The sequence below is a fragment of the Equus quagga genome, chromosome 9, assembly GCF_021613505.1.
Source record: "Equus quagga isolate Etosha38 chromosome 9, UCLA_HA_Equagga_1.0, whole genome shotgun sequence".
Taxonomy (NCBI): Eukaryota; Metazoa; Chordata; class Mammalia; order Perissodactyla; family Equidae; genus Equus; species Equus quagga.
Window position 1 is genome coordinate 22,107,473 of NC_060275.1, and position 24,957 is coordinate 22,132,429.

The window sequence follows — 24,957 nt, forward strand, 5'->3', positions numbered from 1 at the left end:
AATGGTTTTAAAATCCTGCTCTGTAATCCCTCCTATTGCAGTTTCGATTCAGACTCCTTAGTAAAGGAAGGATGTTGATTCTGATTATATTTTGACGTACATACGGCAGATGACTGCTAGTCAACTGTTATTATTGAGGAGATAGTTGGCGGAAATGATTCTTCCAATTTTGCTGCCTTTCGCATATCTTTGTGGAACTAGATTGGTACTATAAATTGCCAAATATCCATTGGGAGAAGTTATTTTGATCATAGAGGAAATAAATTGTCTAAATAATAAATTAGACAATGAGGTTTCTATTTTTGAGGTTCCTGTAGATATAAATGTTTTTCCTCTTAAACCATATCATCTTCCTTTAATAAGATACTCAAGCTAGTGGTATTGTAATTCCTTTGAGAGTGTTGCATCTTGAGACCTAGAACTAGGGTTAGATTTTGGATCTTAATCTTGGCTCTGCCTTGAGTAGGTCTGAGATGATTCATTTAGGTGTGAAACAATCATAGAAATTAATAATTCTGTCGTATGTAACAAACATCCTATGCCTAGGTCATTGTATGGCCGTCTAACTTGAATTCTTTAAAACATATAAATCGTGAATTTCTGATGTATTGACTCCTTGATAATGCCATAGCTTTAAAAGAGCAAATTAAAGTACGTAAACAAAAGTGCACTAAACAGAATGCAGCAGTGATTTCTGCCTATAATTAAAATTATAAGGTAGAGGTGGAGTTTGTAAAATATGGTTATGATAGGATAAGTAACTAGCCATTTTTATATATACTATCAGCATATTTAATGAGTGCTTGTCTTTTCATTAGATTAAAGAGAAATCTGGAGTGGGATAGAGGAAACTATCAACTGTAACACTGTTATCCCAAATAGTAAGATCATTGAAATGTCCTTATTTGGCCAGATACGTAAAACGCGTCCAAAATTCTTTCTAATCTAATTGAATTGTGATTTTGCTGTTAAGGGTGTTTTTCTTAGCTTTCTTCTTTCAATATATGAAGAACTCACATTTCTGTTTCTTTCTTATTTCTTTGATGCTGTCATCTTTGATACTTTCTGGTCTCTTGCTTTTTCTCTCTTTTATCCTCAAATCAAAGAAACTTCATCTTTGAGCCATTACTTCTTCCTTTTTAATTCTAGATTATAGGGTGCTGATAGGCTTTAGGTGTTTCTGCTAGTCTTTGGATATTAATTACATGTCTTACAGAATACTCACATTTTTTACCAAAAAGTAAATATTTAAATTGGTGAAGAAGCAGATTAAAATCTTCCATTTGATCCTAGTTGTTTTTCCTTTCATTTTGTTTGCTAATTCTTCTTTCAAAGGATATGAAACTTTCCTTTATTCTCATCTCGAAATCAGCCTTTTTTTTCAGAATGATTTTTTCCAGCTTTATTGAGATATAATTGATGTATAACATTGCATAAATTTGAGGAGTACAAAGTGACGATTTGATACACGTATACATTGCAAAATGATTACCACAATAAGGTTAGTTAACACATCCATTCCCTCATATAATTACCATTTTTTTTTTGTTGTGGTGATGAGAGTGAGAACATTTAAGATTTCTCTTAGCAACTTTCAAGTATACAATACAGCCATTGTTAACAATGGTCAACATACTGTACATTACATTCCCAGAACTTATTCATCTTATAACTAGAAGTTTGTACCCTCTGACCAACATCTCCCTACCTCCCCCCTCGACGCTCATTGCCCCTGGCAATCACCAGTCTACTCTCTGTTTCTATTAATTTGACGTTTTTAGATTCCACATATAAGTGAGATCATACAGTCTTTGTCTTTCTCTGTCTCACTTATTTCACTTAGCATAATGCATTCAAGATTCATCCAAGTTGTTACACGCAAATGGCAGGATTTCCTTCTTTTTTAAGCTGATAGTATTCCACTGTGTATATATAGATATATATGTATATATGTATATATACACATATATATATGTATATATACACACATATGCGTATATATATGTACCTATACTTATGTATACACTATGTTTTATTTATCCATTTATCCATCGATGGACACTTAGGTTGTTTCCATGTCTTGGCTATTGTGAATAATGTTGCAGTTAACATGGGGGTACAGATATCTCTTCTTCAAGACAGTGACTTCATTTTCTTTGGATATATACCCAGAAGTGGGATTACTGGATCTTATGATAGTTCTATTTTCAATTTCTTGAGGAACCTCCATACTGTTTTCCATAGAGGCTGTATCAATTTACATTGCCGCCAACAGTGCACAAGCGTTCCCTTTTCTCCACATCTTTGCCAGGATTTATTATGTCTTATCTTTTGGATAATAATGAAGAATGAATATTTTTAAATATATTAGAAGAAACTTTCCAGATGAAAGATAAATTTTAAAAACGTGCACTTCAGTGACATTGCATATGAAAAGTTTGTAAAATATCAGTATTCAGTTATTATAACCCAGAAAATGGCGTTCTAACAACATTTACTTCTTCCTTACCTCTGACAGTTATTTCTAGTATAGTCTCATTATAATGTTTTTATGATTGAGAAATAGATAAGCTAAAGCACAGAGTTCCGTGGAGGATATTATATTCCTTCTCTCTAGACACAAAAATTGGCTGCCTGGGCTGAGGAAATAGATGACATGTCCCGTACCATTTAAAAGCATTTTTCTGGGTGATGGTGGGAAGATGCCACGTACAAAGTGTCAAATATATAACACAGACAAACACTATAGTGTTCAAGAAGGGTGAGGTCACTATGCCTAGGAGGTTTGGGGGAATCCTTAGGAAAGATATGGGACATATGTTGGACTTTGTAGATTGAGTGGATTTAAAAAAGCAAATGGGAGGAAGAGGATATTCCAATTAGGGAAACTAGTGTTTGCAAAGCTGTTATATGGGATTGCGCAAGGAATGAGGAGAGAAGTTCATTGAAGATCAGAGTTTTTATGGGAAGTGGTGGCTGCTTAGAATGTTGTCAAGGGTTTCCTTAAATGTCAGTCTTTTTAGGTTTTAAAAATGTTATCATTTGCTTTATTTATAAGAGAAAGAAATTTGGGATAGACAAATAAAGGAAAAAATTACTCATAATCCTTTTTTATAATGTAATTACAATGGTATTTTAGCCTTTTTATATTCTTTCAATATTTTCAATGCTTTTGAAAACATAATGATCATAGTATATATACATACTTTAAAACATTTTGCCTAACATTGTATTATACACATTTTATCCATGTTTTATATAATTTGTGTGCTATATTTTTACAATTAACTATATTGTTCCAACAGCTGTGTATTGTGCTAGCATATGATTTACTTAACCATTTCCACATTATGTCCAATTTTTCACTATTATAGGTAGTACTCCAGTGAGTGTTTTTATGTATATAAGTTCTTTCCTATATTTTACAGTGTTTCCTTGGGTTAGATTCCTAGAAATATAATTAATATGAATATTTATCATTTTTGATACATCTGGCAAATTGATTTCCGAAGGGTTATACCAAAATAAAAGTCTATCAGTATGTTATGTGCATTTCAGTTTCAGCTTATCTTCTATGGCACTGAGTATTATCAATACTTTTTCTTTTTGGTAATTCAATATATAAAAATGATATTTCATTTTAAATTCACGTTTACTTGAATACTTATGAAGCTGAGTAGACTAAAGGATTTGTGTTTAATTTTGCAAATGAGAAATATTTAGAGGATTTTGAACAAGGGAGTAGCTTTTTTTATTACCCCTCTGAACTGAACTTGAATGTACCTCCTTGGGGCTTAAAGCTAATTCCAACATCTATGCTCTGCAGGTGTATTCCCTCCTACCTTCTCAGAGTTCTCACTCACTGGATTATGTCAACTACCTTTCATCTTCCACTTCTCCATCTAAAATGGCTTCTTCCCCAAAGCATTTAAGTATATTGAAATCTTCCCTATCTTAAAAAAATTTATTAATTTTACTCTGTATCCCTTTTAGGATTTGTTCTCTTTTTCTTTTACAGTCTAACTTCTTGGAGTTGTGTGTCTTTACTATCTACTTACCTCTTAATTTTTATATCTCTGAAATATAGCTTTTGTTCACACTATGCCACTTGAACTGTTCTTATCAAGAATACTGATGATCCTTTTTAAACTGGATGGACAAATTTCAGTTCCTTAAATTACTTGACCTGCTTTAGTATTAGGAGCTGTGACTACCCCTGCCTTCTGAAATGCTCTCTTTTACTCTGTGACATTATACTCTCCTGGTTTTCTTCCTTCCTTTTTTTTTGTTAACTCACTTCTTATGCTCTTCTTCCTCTCTGTATCTTTTAAAATGGGATGGGGTTTCCCCTTCTCTGTACCTAAACCCTCCATGGATGATTTCATTCATTCTCATGGCTTCAGTTATCATCAATATGGTAATGATTTCTAAATTTACATCTTTATCCTGAGCTTCACTTGCTTGTATCAATCCATCTACTAACATTGTTTGCTTGGAAGTCTGACCACCACCTCTAATTCATCTTTTCAAACTCCATCATCATCCCCTCAAACTGGCCCTTTCTTCTCTATGCTTTATCTCAGTGAAAGTAACACTGTCCACACAGCTAGCTAATCAGAAACCTGAGCATCATCCTTGACTTCTCCTGTCTTTTATGCCAAACATCTATTTAGCTAACAAGTCCTATTGACTCTACCTCCTAAATATTCACTTGCTCCATCTCTATACCAGGTAACTATCATTTCATCTCATCTCCCTACTTCTTATCTTATTCTCTTCAATTCATTCTTCATATTGCATCCAAAAGCTCCATTTGACATGAAGAACTAATAATGTTATTCTCCTGTAAGCCTTTTGATGCTTCCTGCTAGTTTTTAGGTCAAATACCTAAATATGGCTTACAAAGTCAAAACACCTAACATGACTCACAACGCCATTCATGATTTAGCTTTTGCTTATCTCTCTGGCTTCACTTTCTTATCTTGTTCTACATTTGAATCACATGAAACCTTTTGCAGATTTTTGAATGTGCTATTCATTTCCCCCCTGAACTCCACCCTTGCATTCCCTGGTCATATTTCATGCATGTTTTTTTTCCCACCCTTAATTAGCTATTTCCTACTCATCTGCAAGTCTAAACTTAGATACCACTTCATCTGTTCAAAAACCCTCTGATTGTCAAGTCTGGATTTAGGGACCCTCCTTAGTGTTTCTCCTTTCTTCTTTGCTGATCATACTGTATTAGTTATTCATTGCTTTATCCACAGTATCTCCATTATGTCAGTGTTTAATATGTATTTGTTGAATTAATTAATTAATTTTTCAAATTCAAAATTCATTAATTGAGCCCTCAACTTGTGCCAAGCACTTTTCTAAGTAGTGGGGATACTGCAGTGAACAAAACAAAGTCCCTAATCTCATGAAACTTACCTTCTAGCGTGATTGGTAGAGAGACAGACAGATAAGTACACATATAATGTATTAGGGTATGATAAGTGCCATGAAAAAAAAGCAGAGGAGTGAGGGAATATATGGTCTTCAAAAGCAGTGAAGTTTGGGGAGAACATTCTAGACAGAGGTCTTAATCTGGCTGTTGTATGTAATACGAGGATTGATTTAAGACTAGAAGACAGTAGAAGAAACTATAGGAAGTTAGGGCATAAATGGTAAGATTTAATAGTTGACAAAATTTATTGACTGATCAGCTGTGCCTGTGAGAAGAGTCTAAGAATTTAGGTGACTTGAAGAATGATGTCATTGACAGGAATATGGAAATACTGAGGGGTAGCTCAGTATTTTTTTAAAATAATAAAATTTGAATATGACAATTAGAAAAATTATACTCTTAAAGCAACCGTGGAATACCCAGGTAGTAAAAGATGATGGGTTGGAGCCCTAGGGAGAAAACCAATTTGCAGACTTGTCAGTATTTATGGAGGTAAGAGTTGCAGCTGAAAGATTCTGTGTGAATTTAAAAAATATTAATGAATCTGTAGGTTATTCATTCATAGTAACCTCTAATCATCATGTATTTTTCTAGTCCATTTAAAAATATTTCAAGTATCATATGGGGAGATCCATGACATTTTTTGAAACTTTTATATTTTTTGAAGAAACAGGAATACAGATGAAAAAAAATCAAATACTAAAAAACTTATGTTTCCAAATGGTAGTTTCTTATTTTTTATGTCTTCTAATCTCATTTCCAGAAGTATTTGTTCTCAATTCTGGTCATTTCCTTTTATAATTACTTCTATATTTCTGAATAATATACTTATTATAATACTTCTTTGTTTGTTAATTTTAGACAGTATTTCTTGACTTCCCACCATAGTAGATGAGTACATATTTCTCTCTCTGTTTTCACGCTCCCAGCATAGTTGTATCATACTTTTAATTCAATAGGTTGAATAGTCAGGGATTACATTATTGTGACTGAAAATATTCATGAGTAGGGGAGGTAATACTCTATCATCATCATCAGAATTGCCTTCATAATTCTTTGCTGTTATTGTTAATCTTAAGAATTGTATACTAGGTTTCCTTTATAATTATAGTTAATCTTTCCTAATGCTTTAACATTTCTGCCACGTGCCCATCAACAATATTTTCCTTATGCTGAAATCCTTGGGGTTCCCTCTTGTGTTTTTCCAGGAGTCGCCTCTGCTCCCCTTCACTCTGGATTCAGTCCCTGGTCTTGCCGTGTAGCTGTAGCTCTGCGGATTTCCTTTGTTGTGCAGCTGCATTGCAGTTTGTTTTCTGGATTTCTGTCTTCCTCTGTCTTAGTATATGCCCTCAATTGATAATAAATCCTCCAGTAGCTTTTTAATAAAATGTAATAGGAGGTAATGTTTTTGAGAAGCTCCCCATTAGACATAACTTTATTTCACTTGGACATGGTCAAGTTTGTCTGGGTATGAAATCCTAGATTGAAAAATCATTTTCCCTGCAGTTTTGAAGGCATTGCGTCATTGTTCTCTATCTTCAGTGTTGCTGAAGAGAAGTCCAACGCCATGCTGAATCTCTACTCCTCTTTTATGGTCCTTTTTTTTTTCCCCCTCTCTGAAAGTGTTTAGTATATTTATGATTTAAAAAAATTCCATACTGTGTGCCTTTTAGGCCTTTTTTCATTCACAGGGTACTCAGTAGGTGATATAGGTGACTCCTGTCGTTTGTGTGAGAAATTTTCTTGTGTCATTGCTTCCCCTCTTCTCTGGAACCCCCAACTTTCTATTCTCTCTTTACATAAGTTGGGTATTAGCCATGTTAGAATTTTCCTATTTCTATTTTTATATTTTCCATCTTATTGTTGTTGTTGTTTTACTTTCTGAGATATTTTCTTGATTTTAGCTTTTAGTCCTCTTTTGAATTTTTGATTTTGGTGATCGTATTTTTAATTTCCAGCAGCTCTTTCTTGGCTTTTATATATAAAATTTTGTTGTTCTTGTTTTATGCATATAATCTCTCTTCTTACCTCTCTGAATATATTAATTTTAAGGATATGTTTTATTTGTTTGATGTTTGGTTTTTCTCTGTCCCCTGCATTGAGTGTTTTGTTGTTGATTTTAGGTTGTGTTCCGTGTTGGCTATTATGGTTATTGCTTGAATGATTACTCTAGTACATGTTTTTAGTTTTTGGTTTTCCCCAGCAGTAGAATTGCTGGGTCATAGAGCATGCATGTAATCAGTTTTATTAGATACTACCAAATAGTTTTCCAAAGTGGTTATACAAAGTTACACTTCTATCAGCAGTGTGCAGTTGCTTCAAGTCCTTGTCAACTCTTGGCATTTTCAGTCTTTAAAATTTTAAACATTGTGGTATGTGTTTAGGGGTATTTTGTTACAGTTTTAACTTGAATTTCTTTGGTAACTAATGTTATTGAGCACTGTTTAGAAGTTTATTGGTTATATAGATAACCTTTCTTTTGAAGTACCTATTCAAGCCTTTCATGGATTGTTCTATTACATTGTTTGTCTTTTTTTCATTGACTTGTGGGAGTTCTTTATATATTCTGGATATGAGTCCTTTGTCAGATATATATATCACAAATACCTCCTCCCAGTTTATGGCTTACCTTTTTTACTCTCCTAATGGTGTCTTTTGATAAATATAAGTGGAGGTGGGATAGAGACTAGGAGAGTGCAGAGGTGGGGGCTTCTCGGGTGCTAGTAATATTCTATTTCTTGATCTGGGTGGTAGTTACACAAGTGTGTTTACTTTGTGAAACTTTAGTGAGCTGTATACTTATATTTTTAATATTTTCTGTATGTAATACTTCAATAAAGACTTACAAAAAGTAAAGAACATGCTTTAATATATCAGTCTCTTCCTTTGTATTTCTGTGATATGTTTAAGAAATTTTTGCTTACTCCAAGGTTATCAATATATTACCTTACGTCCTCTATGGTCTACAGTCCTTGACTTTGTGTATGATGTGAGATGAATTTATTTCTTTTCCCATATGGATATCCAGTTGACCAAGCACCATTTACTGAAAAGACTATTCTTTTTCCATTGTTCTGCATTGTCATCTCTGTCATAAATGAAATGCTTATAAATGGGAAAGTCAGTTTTTGGACTCCCTATTCTATTCCTGTGATTGATTTGTACATATGAATCTGGTTCTACACTCTGTTCTATTTCATTGGTCTATTTGTCTCTTCTTCTCCAACACTTCACTCTTAATACTACTATACTTTTATAAAAAGTCTTAATATCTGACACAGTAAGTTTTCCAGCTTTGTTATTCTTGGTTCAAGATTATCTTGGTTAATCTTGGCTTTTTGTGTTTCCACATACATTTTAGATTCAGCTTGTCCAGTCTTCTCCAAAACCTGCTAGGATTTAAATCTATATATCAATTTGGGGGAGAATTAACATTTTTACAGTACTAGATCTTAAAAATCATGAATCTTGTATATCCCTCCATTAAGATTTTATAGTTTTCAATTGAGAGATCTTACACATCTTTAATTGATTTCTAGATATTTGATGTTTTTTGATGCTACTCTAAGTGATATTAAAGAAAATTTACTTTCTAATTATCTATTACTAATATGTAGAAATAAGTTGATTTTGAATATTAACTGTGTATTCAGGCACCTTCCTAAGTTCATTTATTAAATCATCTGTGAGGCTGTTGGATTTTATACGTGAGCATACAAACATGTCATCTGCAAATGAAAGTTTTATTTCTTCCTTGCCAATCCTTAAACCTTTTGATTTTTTTTCCCTTGTCTTATTTCACTGGCCAGTGCACTTCCAATGAACCTTCAATAGAAGTAATAACAGATATCCTTGTCTCATTTGTGATACCAGAGAACATTTCTCCATTAAATATGATGGTTGTTGTAGGGTTTTTTGTAAATATTCTTTGTCAGATTAAGGAAATTCACTTCTATTCCTAGTTTACTAAAAATATTTTTCGTGAATGGGTATTGAATTTTATCCAGTTCTTTTTCTCTACCTAGTTAAATGATAAAATGATTTTTATTCTTTATTCTGTTAATATAGTGAGTTACAGTAATTGGTTTATGTGGTGAATTGGAGCACTTGATTTTTTTGGATGTTAAACAAACCTTGAATTCCTGGATTAAGCCCAGTGTGGTCATGATGTATTATCCTTGTTATCACTGTTTAAGTTTGCTCTTCACAGGAGACGTTCACTCGCATTTTTCTTTTCTTGTAATTTTCGTCTCAAGCTTTAGTATTAAGTTTTGCTGGCCTTGTAGAATAAGCTGGGAATTGATCTCTCTTTTAATATTCTCTGGAAGAGTTTGTATAATATCAATACTTGTTTTTAAATGTTTGGAAGAATTAATTGTGAAGCCATCTCAGCCTAAGGTTTCTGTTTTGTTTTGTTTTTTAAATGGGAAAGATTGAAATTACAGATTCAATTTATTTAATAGGTACATGGTTGAATATTCATATTTTCTATTTCTTCTTGCACTAATTTTGAGAACTTGTTTTTCTAGCAATTTGTGCCTTTCATAATTTTCTAATTTAGTGGTATCAGGTTCATAATATTTTCTAGTAATATTTTTAGTATTTCTAGTGTCTGTTGTGATATCCTCTTTTCTCTGATGTTGGTAGTATCTAGATTAGAGGTGGCATGAAGTACTGGGGAGAGTTTTTTAGCTAACATCTGCTGCCAATCCTCCTCTTTTTGCTGAGGAAGACTGGCCCTGAGCTAACATCCATGCCCATCTTCCTCTACTTTATATGTGGGACGCCTGCCACAGCATGGCTTGTCAAACAGTGCCTTGTCCACACCCGGGATCCAAACCGGTGAACCCCGGCTCGCCAAAGTGGAATGCTTAACTGCTGCACCACCGGGCTGACCCCTGGGGAGAACTTTTTAAACAAGTTTTGAACTCAGTCTATACATGTACTTTTCCCCAAACTCGAATTTTATCATCAAATCTATTGATAAGATAACTTATTTTATAGAAGTTAGTTTATTATAATGGGTTATGCTTTCTCTGATTTGACACTTATTTCTTTGAAGTAATCTTATAGTAAAATTGGGACCTTTGTTTTCTCTATATCTATATTTACTTGCTATTTTTTTGCTCTTTCTTTTTATTTTCCGTTTTCTGAGTCACTTTATTTTTAGATGTTTCTTGCATAAAACATATAGTTGAGTGTTTTTTTCCCCATCTAATCTTAGGGTCTTTTGTTCTTTTGTGGGTGGGCTTACCATTACATTTATTGATACTGCAAATATGTTTGGTCTTAATTCTATCATTGTGTTCATATACTGTTTTTAATATTTTATTGTCATTTTCTGGTGTTTCTATTTTTATTCTGTGGTCTGAGTTTTCCATTTAAACTCATACTTCTGGGAATTTTGAGAATTTATAACCTGATTTTAGATCTAGAGGTTGCTTGATGTCATATTTCAAACAGTACATGTGTACTTCTATTTCTTGATTTATCGATATTAAAAAGGAAATAATGTCCCAGTATGAAAATGAGGAATTAATTTACACCATTGAAATTAGTTTCAAGAAAGCTTTTCTGAAGAACATCTCTTCTGACAAACAACTAATGATAGCTCTATCTATTAGAGGTCAAAGTTCCTGCAGTCGAGTGGGTTTTGAAGTTATTAATTCACTTATTCAACCGCATATATTGCTGATTATATTACAGGTGCTGTATAAACACAAAAATCAGATATGCACTATATTCTTCTAAAACTTTCAATCTAATAAGGAAAATAAACCCTGAACATAACTCCAAGTGTGCTGAAAGGTGACAAACAAGTGAGGAGTAGTGAAGGAGTACACCTAAGTCCCTAGATGGATTCATGTGCAGTAAGAGTATTGTGCTTATTACTTTCCCCATGGGAGTAGCACATGAAAACTTATAGGTATCATGAATGAGTATTCTCATTCCATGGTCATCTTAAGATAATGATGCCTTTTCACTTGACAAGTATAGCACACCCATTCTGTGTAAGTTAGAGAGTATTCATGACAAAATTTAGACAAGCAGCTACGGCAGATGGTCACCACAGCTTCATCCTCCTCAACTCTAACCTTTGCCTTTTGCTCCAGTTTTCCATCCTCTTTAGCATAAATTATCTTTTGCCTTAACAAGAGATCTAACTGTAGTTTGCACAGCCACATGAATCAAGCTTTTCCTTGATATACATAATAATTTTCTTGTCATTATCCTGCCTTTTCTTCCTAGGCCACTCTCACAAAATAAGAGGGTAGCTCATGTTTGACTTTTGATGTTTGCAGGCCATGGTATTTAAGTTAAATTGTTTTTGCTGACCAAAACTAGACAACTCAGATATCATTTGGGGTTGATTTGAAATGGAGCAGTTTATAGACTGGACAGCAAATTCCTCCTGGGCAGGAAACCCATTCCTCTTTATAGCCCAAACCTGGTATCTTGCATGTTCAGCTTTTCATGAGTCAGTGAATATAAAGGACGTATTTTCTGGGTTTTGCCTTAGTCTACAAATACATGACAAGATCCTTTGCTCTTTGATTAGATTTAGCAAAAGCTTTAGAGGAGTGAATACAATATTCATTGAATTTATGAAATCCTAACATTAGAAATATTCTGAGCAAGTCACTAAAAAATTAATATTATATTTCTCATTTTTTATTAGTGTTTTGATAACCTTCTGAGATAGATAAGGCAGTTTCTATTTTACTAGTGAAAATACATCCAATGAGATTAAGTGACATGCATAAGACAGCACCTCTATTTAATGGCTGAGTCAGGACTAAAGCATTTAGCTCCCAAACCAGTGTTATTTCCGTTACCCTGGCCTCCCTCTACTTAGCCATAAATTTATCCCACCAACATTTGAGTGCCAACTATGTATCTAGCATCATGCTCTTGACAGAAATGAAGACTGTGCAGATTAAAACTCTTAAAATGGTGAGATTTTTAAGGTATCTTTTGGTTCTTCTATTTTACAAAGTTTTAACACTTTTGTCTTCACATACTTTAAAAGGTCTATCATATATCTTATGTATTTTAAATATTTGTCCTCACTAGGAAAAAAATGCTTATAGTCTTATTTCTTTGAGAATTACTGTAAGAAGTTTTAATTTGTTGCTTAAGAGGAAGAGAAAATACAGGAACATACAGAGAACCATCATAAAAGGCAGACTTTCATAAGTGTCCTAACAGCAGGTGGTCCCAACAGTGAAGTGGGGCAAAGGAGGCTTGAGTCAGGAATTGGATTTGGTAATTAGAAGGTTACTGTGACCTTGGGCAGGTCAGTGTTAATGTAATAGTAGGAGGAGAGTCCAGGTTAGAAGGAAAAGAATGACTGGAAGGTGAAGAAATAAGATGGAGAGTTTCTCTTCTTGTGGAAGAAGGGTGATAGACATGGTTTGAGGGAGAAGGAGTGTGAATAAGGACATTTTTGAGATTATCAGTGTTGAGTGTATCTGTCACTTCAAGGGAAGAAGCCCAAAGAGAGGAAGGAAAAAAATGGAAAATGTTGGAGGAGAAGTTGGTAAATTGATGCGGCAAGATTAGGAGGAGGCAAGAGAAGATGTGACCAAGAGCCAAGTGACCAAGATAATGAAAGGAAGACATCAGGATGCTTATTCCTCTGAGATAGGAGAGAAGTAAAGGAAGGGTGAAATGGTTCAGAGGAGATCTGGGGGGCAAGGGAGGATATCTTAGAGGCCCAGGGCCTTTAGGCTTGAAGTCCTGGCTTTTCTAGTCAGCCATGGAGGCAATCAATACAGGCTTCTTGGCTTAAGAGCTAACATTCAGCTTATGGTATTCAAAATAAACAATAAGAAATAGTTCAGACAGACAGGAGTTTTAGATGAACTTTGCTTAGTTTCATTATTGAAATTTCAGTGTGTTTCTATATAGTCAGTTTATTTTTTTCCCAATGGATATTATAATTTCAAGAGGCAAAGGAAGACGCATTTTAAGATAATATATGAGGACTAAGATAAGTTCTAAGTCTTTGTGTGGCTCAGTTTGGGGAGATACTTTTTCCCTGGGCTTTTAGTTTAGAATTGGCCAGGCCCTCATGATAGCTACATACTAAGAATTTATGGAAATTAACATGTTCAAAATCAACTCGTTTGTTCTATTTTGTTGCTGTACCTATATTTGAACACCTAAAGTCATTCTGAATGGAGCTGTGCCTTTCTCAATAGTCAGTGTCAGATTTGCACATGCATATGGTCTCTGATCCTGTGGTAATAACGGAGAGCTCCTTCCAAAATCTGCACATGCAGATGTCTTCTAACTTAACCGACTGGGATATAAAATATCGTGTTTCAGTCGTTGGAACCCTACATCTTCCAATGGAAATGATATTATAGGGGCTGGCCCCATGGTCTAATGGTCAAGTTCAGTGTGCTCTGCTTCAGTGGCCAGGTTTGGTTCCCAGGCATGGACCTACAGTGCTTGTCGGTAGCCATGTTGTGGCAGCGACCCACAAGCAAAATAGAGGAAGATTGGCACAGATGTCAGCTCAGGGTGAATCTTCCTCAGAAAAAAAAAGAAATGTTCTCATAAATGGTTCTGTTATCTCAGACCAGCCCATAAAAGATCATTTAATCTAAAGTGTGTCTGAATTATTAAAAGTAATTACTGTTTATAACCATGTTTCTATCAGGAAGTGTGTTAAATTTCAACTCCCAAGGTAAAAATTATTTCTCCCACCTCTGCTTTATCTTACTCACTCCCTAGTTGTCTGGCAGTGAGAAAACAGGCACCCAGCTCCAAGCCACATAGGGTAGGCCTCACAAGTCTGAGGAAGGAGGAGCTGGGATAGGGACTCTTGAAAGTTGAGACAGGAGCTGGCTGCAGTGATGGCATATGCCAATGGACGGCTCCCCTTTCTGTTTCAGCTATGAGATCTGGGTGCCTGCCACTGTAAACCTCCTGGCCTCTTTCTCTTTCTCCCCTTAGTGATTCTCAACCAGACCTGATTCTGTCCCATATACTGGGAGAAATTTGGCAATGTTCAGAGACATTTTTGGTTGTCAGAACTGAGGTGGTGCTACTGGGATCTAGTGGGTATAAGCCAGGGACACTGCTAAACGTCCATACAAAGATTTATCCAACCCAAAATGTTAATAATGCCGAGACTGAGAAACTCTGCCCTAGGCCATTGCTGCTGATTCCCGTTTTTTCCCCTCCTTGCTTCAGTGCAGAGCAGAAATGTAGTTTATGTTCCTTAATTCTCTCCTACCTTCTATTCTTGAAACAAGCTCAGAGCCCTTTTGAGGTTTTTCTAAGGGCTTTACTATCATTACAACATGGAAAAAGATGGAGTAAAAATAACAAGAAAATTACAGTTTCAGGACATCTTAATTAAAAGCTATCCATGTTACCCACTGGACTTTAAATAGAACAAAATTCTGACCCTTCTCTAGACTTCAGTCCACTCTTCCCATTAGAGTTTCCTCGTTCCCTAGGCTTCCCTCCTTCCTTACCCATGCTGCTCAACTGTGGAGAACCTGGGCAGTCATCCTTTCACTGGTCCTCCAAAAGTGGAACGACAGGAGGGATGAAAAACCCTTGGGTTATTTTAGCGAGGAGTGAAGGGAAGGGTCCTTTGTATTGCATAGATCCAGCCAGAACTATTTTCTGTTGCCCTTCTTCTTTTAAGAAATTCATAGAATGAGGTTATGAGTATTGCTGTGCAGCACAGAGGCTCCTTTCTCTACTTGTCTCTTCTCCTTTCCACCCCTGCACTGCACTTACCACCACCGCTGGCTCCATGGGCACGCGACCTGTGCAGTTGCACAGAGCCCTGTGCTTAGAAGGGCCCCATGTCTGACTGAATGCTCTGCTGTTGCCATCATGAAATTCTTAATACTTTTGGAACCAGGGGTCTCACGTTTGTTTTCACTTTGTTCTGGATCCTGCAAATTACGTTGTCAGTTCTGCTTACCAAAATCCTCCCAACCAACTTTGGTCCTTCGTGAGAGGCAGTCTGGCTTGGGTGAGAAGAGAGGAAGGGTTTTAAGATACCTGTAGTTGCAAGGAAATCCCAGCTGAAGATCTGGGAGCGAAGGGCAGATTCATATGTATGTGCTCAGTCTTCATTTGTGAATACTCACCTTTTAGAGTTGATTATTTTTTGCTTTGTTGATATTTATTAATTTTAACAAGATGACAAATTACTTATTAAGTGCTTTTGTATGATCAGCAGTGTGCTAGAAGCCATGGGTGAAACTAAATAATAAAATGATGCTTGTTCTCTACTGGGCATGTTCAAGTGTTTATAAAACCTCCTCATTTAGTTTCCGTAACTCTTTGAGATTGTTTTATTGTCCCACTCCAAAGAGTAGGAAACTGATATTGAGACAGGTTAAGCTAGTTGTCTAACTTTATAAAGCTAGTAAATGGCAAAGCAAGGATTTGAATCCAGGCCGTTCTGACTCTGAAGCCCAGTCCCATTCACTCCTCTACTCAGAAGTTCATTCTTCCTACTCTCTGAGTTCACCGTCAATATAAGGCCATCGGTAGACATAGAAGGTCAATTTCTTTTCATCAGTGAATTTTTTAAAACCCCATACAGACACATCAATGCTTTTCAAATTAAATATAATGGTGGATGAAAATAATATTGGTATATTTCATGTAGCTGCTTTGCAATGTGTTCATGAGAAATAGATATTAGCATAATTAACCTAAAACAGTATTCTCACAGAAAAAATTCAAAAGCCGTCAGCTGTCTATGCTTAGTAAATCTCTCTCTCTCTCCTGTGTTGTGAAATATCTACTACTACTCTGTACTTAGTGTGACTTATCTGAAAGTGTTTCTTTGGAATAAGGGTCTCAGTCCTTAATTTCCATCCACCAAATAAAAATTTGGTGTTCATTGTGGTTGATATTTGCAATTAATTCTAAGAAAGCTAATTTGCAGAGAATATATTTTATGCCAATTCTTTGGTTTTATCATGTGAGCAACCTGAAATTATGGTTTGATATCTTCCTAAAACTCTGTGCCAGCTTTAGCCTAAATGTATTACAGGCCTGGGTCTCTTGATTCTGCATGAGGAGGAGGCAGGCATCTGCCCAGATCATCTACAACTGATGACTTACATAGTTACTTAGTAGGTAAATAGATAAAGAGTAACTTGCTAATTTTCTTAGCATTTACTGATCTTTTATCAGCCTTTAGTTTCATGAGAAGGAGGGTCTGAGGCCTTTTACTATATGATATAACACAGAGCCGAGCATGTCAATGTCCTTCCAGAGCTTTTATTGTTAAGATCAGGACTGTTGAATCACACTGACCTGAGTTTTAATTCCAGCTGCACCACTGACTAGTTGTGCAACCTTTGGTAAGTTACTGTAAATGGCACTAATAATACGTTCTTCAAAATGCCGTGGGGAAAATGAACTGAATTACTGTATGTAAAGCACTGGGCACACTGCCAGGCCTAAGGAAAAGGCTTGGTGGGTAAGTGGTAGTTGGGTAGTTGTCTTCCTCCCCCTCTTATTCCACCAAGAGAATATGACTGGGCATAAACAGAACTTTAGGTAAGCCCTTTCTCTATTCACACCTAAGCAATTTGATATACTCTTAAATATGCTTTGACTCATGTCCTCCTGCAGTGAAAAATAGGCAAATATCTTCCTCCAGTCTTCTGCAAGGAGAGGATAGAATAACATATTTTTTGTCTTCTAGTGTAATCAGGAATAAAATTCAGAGATCTCGGTGATCAGTGAGCACCAGCTCTATGTGCACTACCATTCTCTCAATGCAAACCACACCAGTCTCTCTGAAGCTGAGATCCCTGGGCCTGCAGCAGGGTCACCTAAGACGCTTGTATAACAGAGAGAAAATGAAACTAGCTCCCTCACCCCAGACCTACTGAACAGAATCTCTGGGGCCGAGGCCTTGGAGTATAAGCCACCCCGGTTATTCTTCCATATAAAAACATTTAGAAATACTTCTCTGTGCTCTCTGTCTCACTTCCTTGCCTTTGCTTAAACTATTTCCTCAGCTTGGAGTAGCCTTTCTTCGTTTAGAGAATTCTTACACACTTTTCAAGAGCTACTTCTTCCTAAAAGCCTTCCCAGATTTTCCCCAACTGAAGTTAATTTTGTATCTTCATTATTGTGGTTATCACAGGCTACCTTGTAGTGTTTTGCTAGTTTTCCACCAATCAGTAAGCTCCTAGAGGGCAGTGATTGCCGATTATCCTAATAACCACCCTAGCAACATACTTTGCGCACCATGGGTGCTCAGAGAATATTTATTGAATTTGGATTGATCGTCTAATTGCTTTTAGAGGATAGATAAAGCACATGCAGCTGTGGCTCCACTGATGTCACAGATGTACTTATTACATCCATGGGAGGAGCAAAGGTGTAGAGATGAACTCTAGTTTCTAGTAAGATGATTTCTTCAAAGTTGCACTGCCCCTGTCACTGATATTTTAGGCACTTTTTTGGTTCTGGATGACTTTTAATCCCATCCTATGCTTCTCCATCAACTGGTTTACTGGATAGGGCATTGCCCAAACCATTGGCAATGTAAAGTGATGCACACATGGGAGCTATCCAATGGAGGGTGACAAAGAGAAGAAGATATTATGAGACACCTGGGGAGTCTGATTAGCAGGGATTGGACAGGGATGTAATAACTGAAGGTGATAGCACATTTTGGGAGTTACTCCAAATATTAAATCACTGCCCCCTATAGGTATTATGTTGATTATTTGGCCTCACACCAAGCAGCAAGATTAAGTTGAGAAAATCATTGGATTTAGCAGGTGAAATCAGATTTTCAGTGGGTTCATTAGAATTTATGAAAGCAGTAGTGTTTATGAAAGTGTGGTGGTAGAGACTAGATATCTACTGTAGAGGGGAACTCATTACAAATATAGAGAAACTTGTCTTTTCAATATTATTGTCTTTAGACTTTTAATGGTTGGGGTAGTAATACTGTGAGAAGAACTCCAGATGACCACAATTAATCACCTAGTAAAAACATGGAATTCATAAATGAGTCGATCAGGACATTTTAAATTTAGGCAAAGAAAGACCTCTCCCCTCCCCTGCTCCCCTCTAAAGCATTCATGGCCATAAAGTGTCTAGAGATAGTGAGAAAAGGTCATTGAATTTGTTAAGAGGAGGTGACTGACTTTTAGAGTGAATTTAGTGAAAATTCATGGAAAAGGGGATGGGTAATAAAGTTGAAATGGGCCTGGGGGAATAGAGATAGTGCATATTCATCATTCCTTGAGGAATTTGAGGAATTGGCTTGGAAAGAAAAAGAAAATGGTAATTAGATCAGCTGGATAAAGTTTGTGTTTACAAAGAACCAGAGAGTACAATTCCAGCACCGCAAAGAATTGCCCTTGTGCCAACGCTGTGTAGTCAGACCCCTAGCCCCTGGTAGCCATCCAATAGTTTTGCCTTTTTCAGATTGTCCTATAAACTAAATCAAACAGTATGGAAAAGACTGGCTGCTTCACTTACCAAAATGCCTGCTCTATATAAATTTTTAAGATATTTTAAAATGCAAATAATCCCCCCTCCCAAAAACAAGTAAACAAAACAAAACAGGTAGGAATCTGAGAAGATGGATGTAGAGAAGGTGAGTTAGGAACATACTGAGATGTAGAGACATTTATCTCATGAAGACTATTTCAGTTCTCATGAAAATTAGGTGAGTTTATTAGCTTTGAATGAATGGTGGAAAGGAGGAAGAGGCGGCAGTGGTGACCCTGACCAGTTAAATGTTTTCTTTTCTCAAACTGGCCTCCTTTCCTTCTCTGACCTTTCTCACTTCCTCCCCCCTCCCCTGGGAGGAATACACACACATGCAAGCACGCATGCACACATACATAAGCATACATGATGTATGTATCTCTATTTGCATGGCATAAGCATTTCATTTATAAAGAGGTCATCAGTGCATATCAGATTCAACTTCAGAATTAGTTGAGGGCTATCAGATGACATGTGGTAGTACCAGGACTTAATGTAATCTAGAGCCGAACATTTGCCTCTCAATGCAAGATTTCTTTTGTAAAATTTTCCTTTCTAAGTTTTTGTATCATTTTCCTTCTTATTAACAGGAATTTAAAAATTAAGAACTAAAAATGTTATGGGGCCGGCCCCGTGGCTGAGTGGTTAAGTTCTCACGCTCCGCTTTGGCGGCCCAGGGTTTCGCTGGTTGGGATCCTGTGCGTGGACATGGCACCGCTCATCAAGCCATGCTGAGGTGGTGTCCCATATACCACAACTAGAAGGACCCACAACTAAAATATACAACTATGTGCTGGAGGGATTTGGGGAGAAAAAGCAGAAAAAATTAAAGAACTGAAAATGATAGAATGTAAAAAATTTAACTTTTGATATCTGGAATTGGAGTTTTTAGGTGTAAAGTATTAGCAATCATATCTGTACATGCTATGTGTTTTGGTAGTGTTGATTTATTTTTTTCAAATTAAATTATATATATGAATATAATTTTATTATAAAAGTACTTATTAATCTCGTACTTACTGATTCCTCTGAATACTTTTTCCTTAGGAATTAACTGGCTTTTGTTTTCCTTGTTTTTTCCTATAGTTGTGATATTCAAAGCATAGGTGATGTTATTCTACCAAAGAGGAAACACAAAGCAGGCCAAGTTTCCTGGGACATTTATCACATTCATTAATTATCACCTTCACCTATTTTCACCCGTGATGATCATTCGCATCATCTTATTCTTGACTCGTTCATGTTGACCACATACTCTGTTGATGATGTAACTTGCAGGGAGATGTAAGGAGATGTTACCATGTGCCAAAGGTCCTCAGAGGAGAGGGAAGCATTCTGTTGCAGGTTACTCTTGGTGCTAGCATTGAGGTTATTATAAATCCAACATATTGCTCTTCTGCCATAAATAGAATTATTTTACTGTATCTTCTCTTTTGTATGGAGGGCAGTTATCTGTCACTTTACATATACCCAGAAGTCAGAATATAAGCCTGAAAAGCCCTTATCGTGGCCAAAACTTGCTAAAAGTAAATGCAGTAAACCATATGCCTACTACGTGACAGGTGGTTTACGTATATGGCTATATTTAATCCCTACAGTAATATTATTGTGATAGTCGTTGCTGCCACATTTTACAGAAGAGGAAGTTGAAGTTTCTGAGGTTCTAGAACTTGTCCAAGGTCATACCTCTAGAGCTGGAGTTCTGCCTTGCGTTTGTGTATCCCTTAAGATCCTCATTCTGAGTCCAGTTACTCCCATTTTCAGTCACTCACTCACGCAAATATTTTTTCAGTACCTGCTATGTGACAGGTCCTCAGTATCAGGATTAAAGACAGATATACAGAGTCCTAAGGAATTGCTTAATCTGTTCTTTTGGCTGCAGTAGATACAAAACAGACTAGAAAAGAGATGAGGCTTGAGGACCAAGACATTGTCTATCTTATCAACAGTTCATCCATAGGGCAAGCACAGCACATAGCAGGAGCTCTATAAATATATGTTGAATGGATGAATGACATCACTGAGAAGTAATAGCTAACTGGGAGAGAGAATAAAGTATAGAAAGGAGATAAAATCAAATAGCAGAACTGTCTTGGGCCATTGAGTGTTTGAATAAGCAATTGCATACCTCAGAAGCCCCACAGGGCATGAAGAGCCTTCAGTGTGCTCACTGATGCCCAGAATAATGACCTGGGGCCACTGAGTGACTAAGGTGACCCAGGCTCTGTGCAACAGAGAGAAAGCCATTCATGAATGTGACATCTTGTTTAAAAAGCAAGGAAGTAGGTACGACATTTTAGAAAAGTTTCCATAAAAACTGGCCCCTTTTCCCCTTAAAGTGTGCTAAAGGGCTAAACTTCAGTGTCTTGGAAAAATCACATACATGGAGGAGCTCTTTCCCTAATGATATTGGATAAAGGGTGTTACATAATATAATTTGTTTTCTCTGTTAAATTATAACACTAAATTTTCATGCCAAATGAATCTATAAAAAATTCAAGTTGTATTCTTTGGAAGATACCTCATGAAGAACTATATAGAGTATATAGCATATAACAATCTGTAGTACTGTAACAAGGGAATAGGTTGCATAAAATAACAAAACAACATTTTTTGAGTAATATCATTTGAAAGAATTATGATATGTTGAAGTAACTCATGTTTGGAGCATCATTTAGCTTTTTGTAAGAAAAAATGGGGTAATTAGGAACCTATTGAAATGATTTCAATTTCATTATTCAACAGCATCGATGCGCTACTTTCTTGTTCCAAGAATGTATCTATTAACAGTGATGTTTTGCCTTACAGCTTTTCTGGGAGAAGAGGCTACAAGGACTTAGTGCATCAGATGTAACAGAACAAATTATAAAAACCATGGAACTCCCTAAAGGTCTTCAAGGTATTATCCAAGTTCAGTTGAGCAGTACCTACTGTGTGCCAGGCTCTGTGTTAGATGCTGCAGTCAGAAATGACTGAGACAAGTCATTTACTTTGTGGGATTGCCTTGCTGGATGACATACCTCTTGTGTTTTAGTAAACCCAGAGGAAATGTCATGAAAAGCTTGTATGTTGCAGCGATGCCTCAGTGCATTATATTACCTGAGATTTTTTTCTGTGTAAAAATTTTGGCTTTAGGTGAGGTTCATCATATAAACTAACTCCTGTGCTACTTTTAGAACCAAATGCAGCTGAGTGCCAGAATTTCCCAAGCTTCCTGCTCAAAGCAGCATCTGGCCCCAGCACTTGCTCTTTCTCTGCTCTCTTATCAAAAGAACAGCTAACAGCTCGCCTTCTGCCTCTCTCTCCACAAACTGCTGCTGTAGGTGGCAATGGGAACAGGTGCACCTTGGTCCAGGAACAGCAGCAAGTGGGATCTGGGCTGGAAAGCTCAGTTGCTAGTGTGCCTGTCATATCATATGTTAATTCCAAGTTCTAGAGAAGCATCATTTTTCAAGTATTATAACTTTAGCTTCTGAATCTTGATATACTGTGGATTGCTCAAAATACTCATAATTCATGGTTAGAATATTATCTCATCCCTCTATGTTCTTGGAAATTATTGCTTTAGTGTAACAAGTTTAGGACTCTAAGCAATGCATCTTAATGTGGCCAGGGTGCTAGTCTCTTACAAGTAGTCAAGGTGTACAATTATCAAATCTATTAACTTGGATATTTTGTTGGGTTTTTGAAAAAGCTGTTAAAGCTGCAGGTACAGAATGCTTGCTTTGGCTTTTCCTTTGAAGTCCCCAAACAAAGATAGTGTTGAGATACTGCTAGAAATTAACGTTGAAATCGACAGGAGAAACTCTTCCAGCATTCCAGGGATACATTAATAGGGATACTTGAGTTTAATATGATTTTAGAAGGGACTTAGATCATTAAAATAATTGACCTTGCTTGAGGAAATGTAGCCAACTTTTAAACAGTCTAGTACCTTGGAAAATGTTATTTAAAGTTATATTAAACTTTTATTAAAGTGCTCAGCTATTTTATTACGATTTCTTTAATGTTAATTCTTTGGTGTATAATAACTATTAAGTAGATATAATCTTATCCTTTGCTGCTTTGGCTTGTGTCAGTTTTAAATATATGACCCCAAAAGAACATAAAAGTATCAGTTGTTTTAGGTTACATAAGGTTTGCTCAGCACATCTAGAAGTTTCCTTTAACTAGCACATATTTCTAATTGCAGGAGTTGGTCCAGGTAGTAACGACGAGACCCTTTTGTCTGCTGTTGCCAGCGCTCTGCACACAAGCTCTGCACCCATCACAGGGCAAGTCTCGGCTGCTGTGGAAAAGAACCCCGCTGTTTGGCTTAACACATCTCAACCCCTCTGCAAGGCTTTCATTGTCACAGATGAAGACATTAGGTAAGGCCCTTCAACGGAACTTCAAAATCTTGTTGTTTACATTTGATAAGTTTTATACTGCCTTTTAGGTTCAATGGCGCATCTAGGAAGAGATGAGTCAATCAGAAAGTTATACTTTTTTTTTTCACAAAGCTTTTGTGAAACTACTCAAGGTGATATAGGACATTTAAAACAAATACATGTGTGAAAAGGCAGAAGTGCTGCGTATAAGGGGTATCAGCACCATCGTGTCCAAAGGATGGACCAGTCTTACTCTGCGCATCAGTTTTGCAGTGTCTTTTGCAGTTTGGGGTGGTGCCTTTTTGCTCTGAAGAACCCTCCATTCAGCCATGCCTTTTGTGATTGCTTCCTGCATTGGTTTGTCTACAGACTAGTCTCTCTTTGAAGCAGATCCGAGCCAGGCTGCTTTCAGCTCAGTTGTGTTTCCACAGGTCAATTACTTGTCTTGATTATGTTTACTTCACTTCAGCTCAATTTAGAGATTTGTTTATCTCTATTTCATGTTGTTTCTAGTAAAGATTTAAGGTGGCTCCAAAGACACACACACACACAAAAAGCCAGGTGAGAAGTAAAAGGGAAAGATCAAGCAAAGGGTGAAGCAATGAAACAGCCAGGAAGGAGGAAGGACAGAGCTGCAGCTAACATTTTTCACTCTTTCCAAGGCTGGGCCACAAATGAGGTTTTTAGCAGCAAATAGTGGAAGGAAAACATACAACTCAGACTGATAATACCCAGAAAGTATAAGCAAACCGTTGCTCAGGAGAAGCAAAACTATTCCAGATATTCAGACCACAAAGAAATTCTTATATGGGATTTATGAACCTCAGTATCATTACTTTATAATGATAGTATAATGATAGCATTCTGTATTTTCCTCAAAAATAGGAGAGTGTGTATACTTCCCTACTTCTATCCTCTGAGTGTAAATCAGAAAGTGTTACTGGAGTAATATTCCTAGACAAAACCAGCAGATGGCACTTTTGAATCATATAATTAAAAAATACGTTTTATACGTATATATTTTTTTCCAAATCTGTAAAAGCTGGCATGAGAATGTTTTTAAATGCGTGAGTCTAGCGAGGTATATAAGCAGAAAGCCCTTCCTGGGTTTTAAAGTAGTTCCTTTTGCAAAGATGTAGAATGGTTCAAAGTTGATTCAGATGCCTTGTTTACATAGAATTTATGATCAGCATTATTTTTTAAGAAAAACAAAATGTAAAATCAAGGAGAGGAATCAACTTGCCCCTCGGATTATTCTTACCCTTGAGGAAGGAAATTACTTGGCGATGAGTTCTTATCTGTCTTGGAATGAGTACCCAGTTACTCAGCAGGGATCTCACCGGATCATTATGGTTGTTGACTGAGCTTCTCTGAGCGATAGCACGGGAATGTTGATGGCTTCACCACCAGATCTTTTGATAGTAGAGGAAACTATCTCCAAACCAGATCTGGATGATTTCCTCTTAGAATAAACTTGTCTAACAAATTACCCATTTGATTTAATTGTCGAGTTACAAATTCTCACAAATTTAGTGCTTAAAACAACTCCCGTTTATAGCTCACAGTTCCATAGGTTAGAAGTCTGAGCCAGGCATGACTTGATTCTCTGCTCAGGCTGCCAAGGCTGAAATC

At 36.4% G+C, this 24,957-nt stretch overlaps 1 protein-coding gene across 1 annotated transcript in view; it reads left to right on the forward strand.

Annotated features, from left to right (window-relative positions):
• The window catches only part of MBD2 (methyl-CpG binding domain protein 2), a gene marked incomplete at its 5' end in the record, with an annotated part of 73,138 nt that overhangs the window by 41,578 nt on the left and 6,603 nt on the right, over positions 1–24,957 (forward strand). Inside the window, 2 exons of the mRNA XM_046672041.1 lie at positions 21,764–21,854; positions 23,148–23,325. Coding sequence (XP_046527997.1) covers positions 21,764–21,854; positions 23,148–23,325 — 269 coding nt within the window. The remainder of the gene's footprint in view (positions 1–21,763; positions 21,855–23,147; positions 23,326–24,957) is intronic.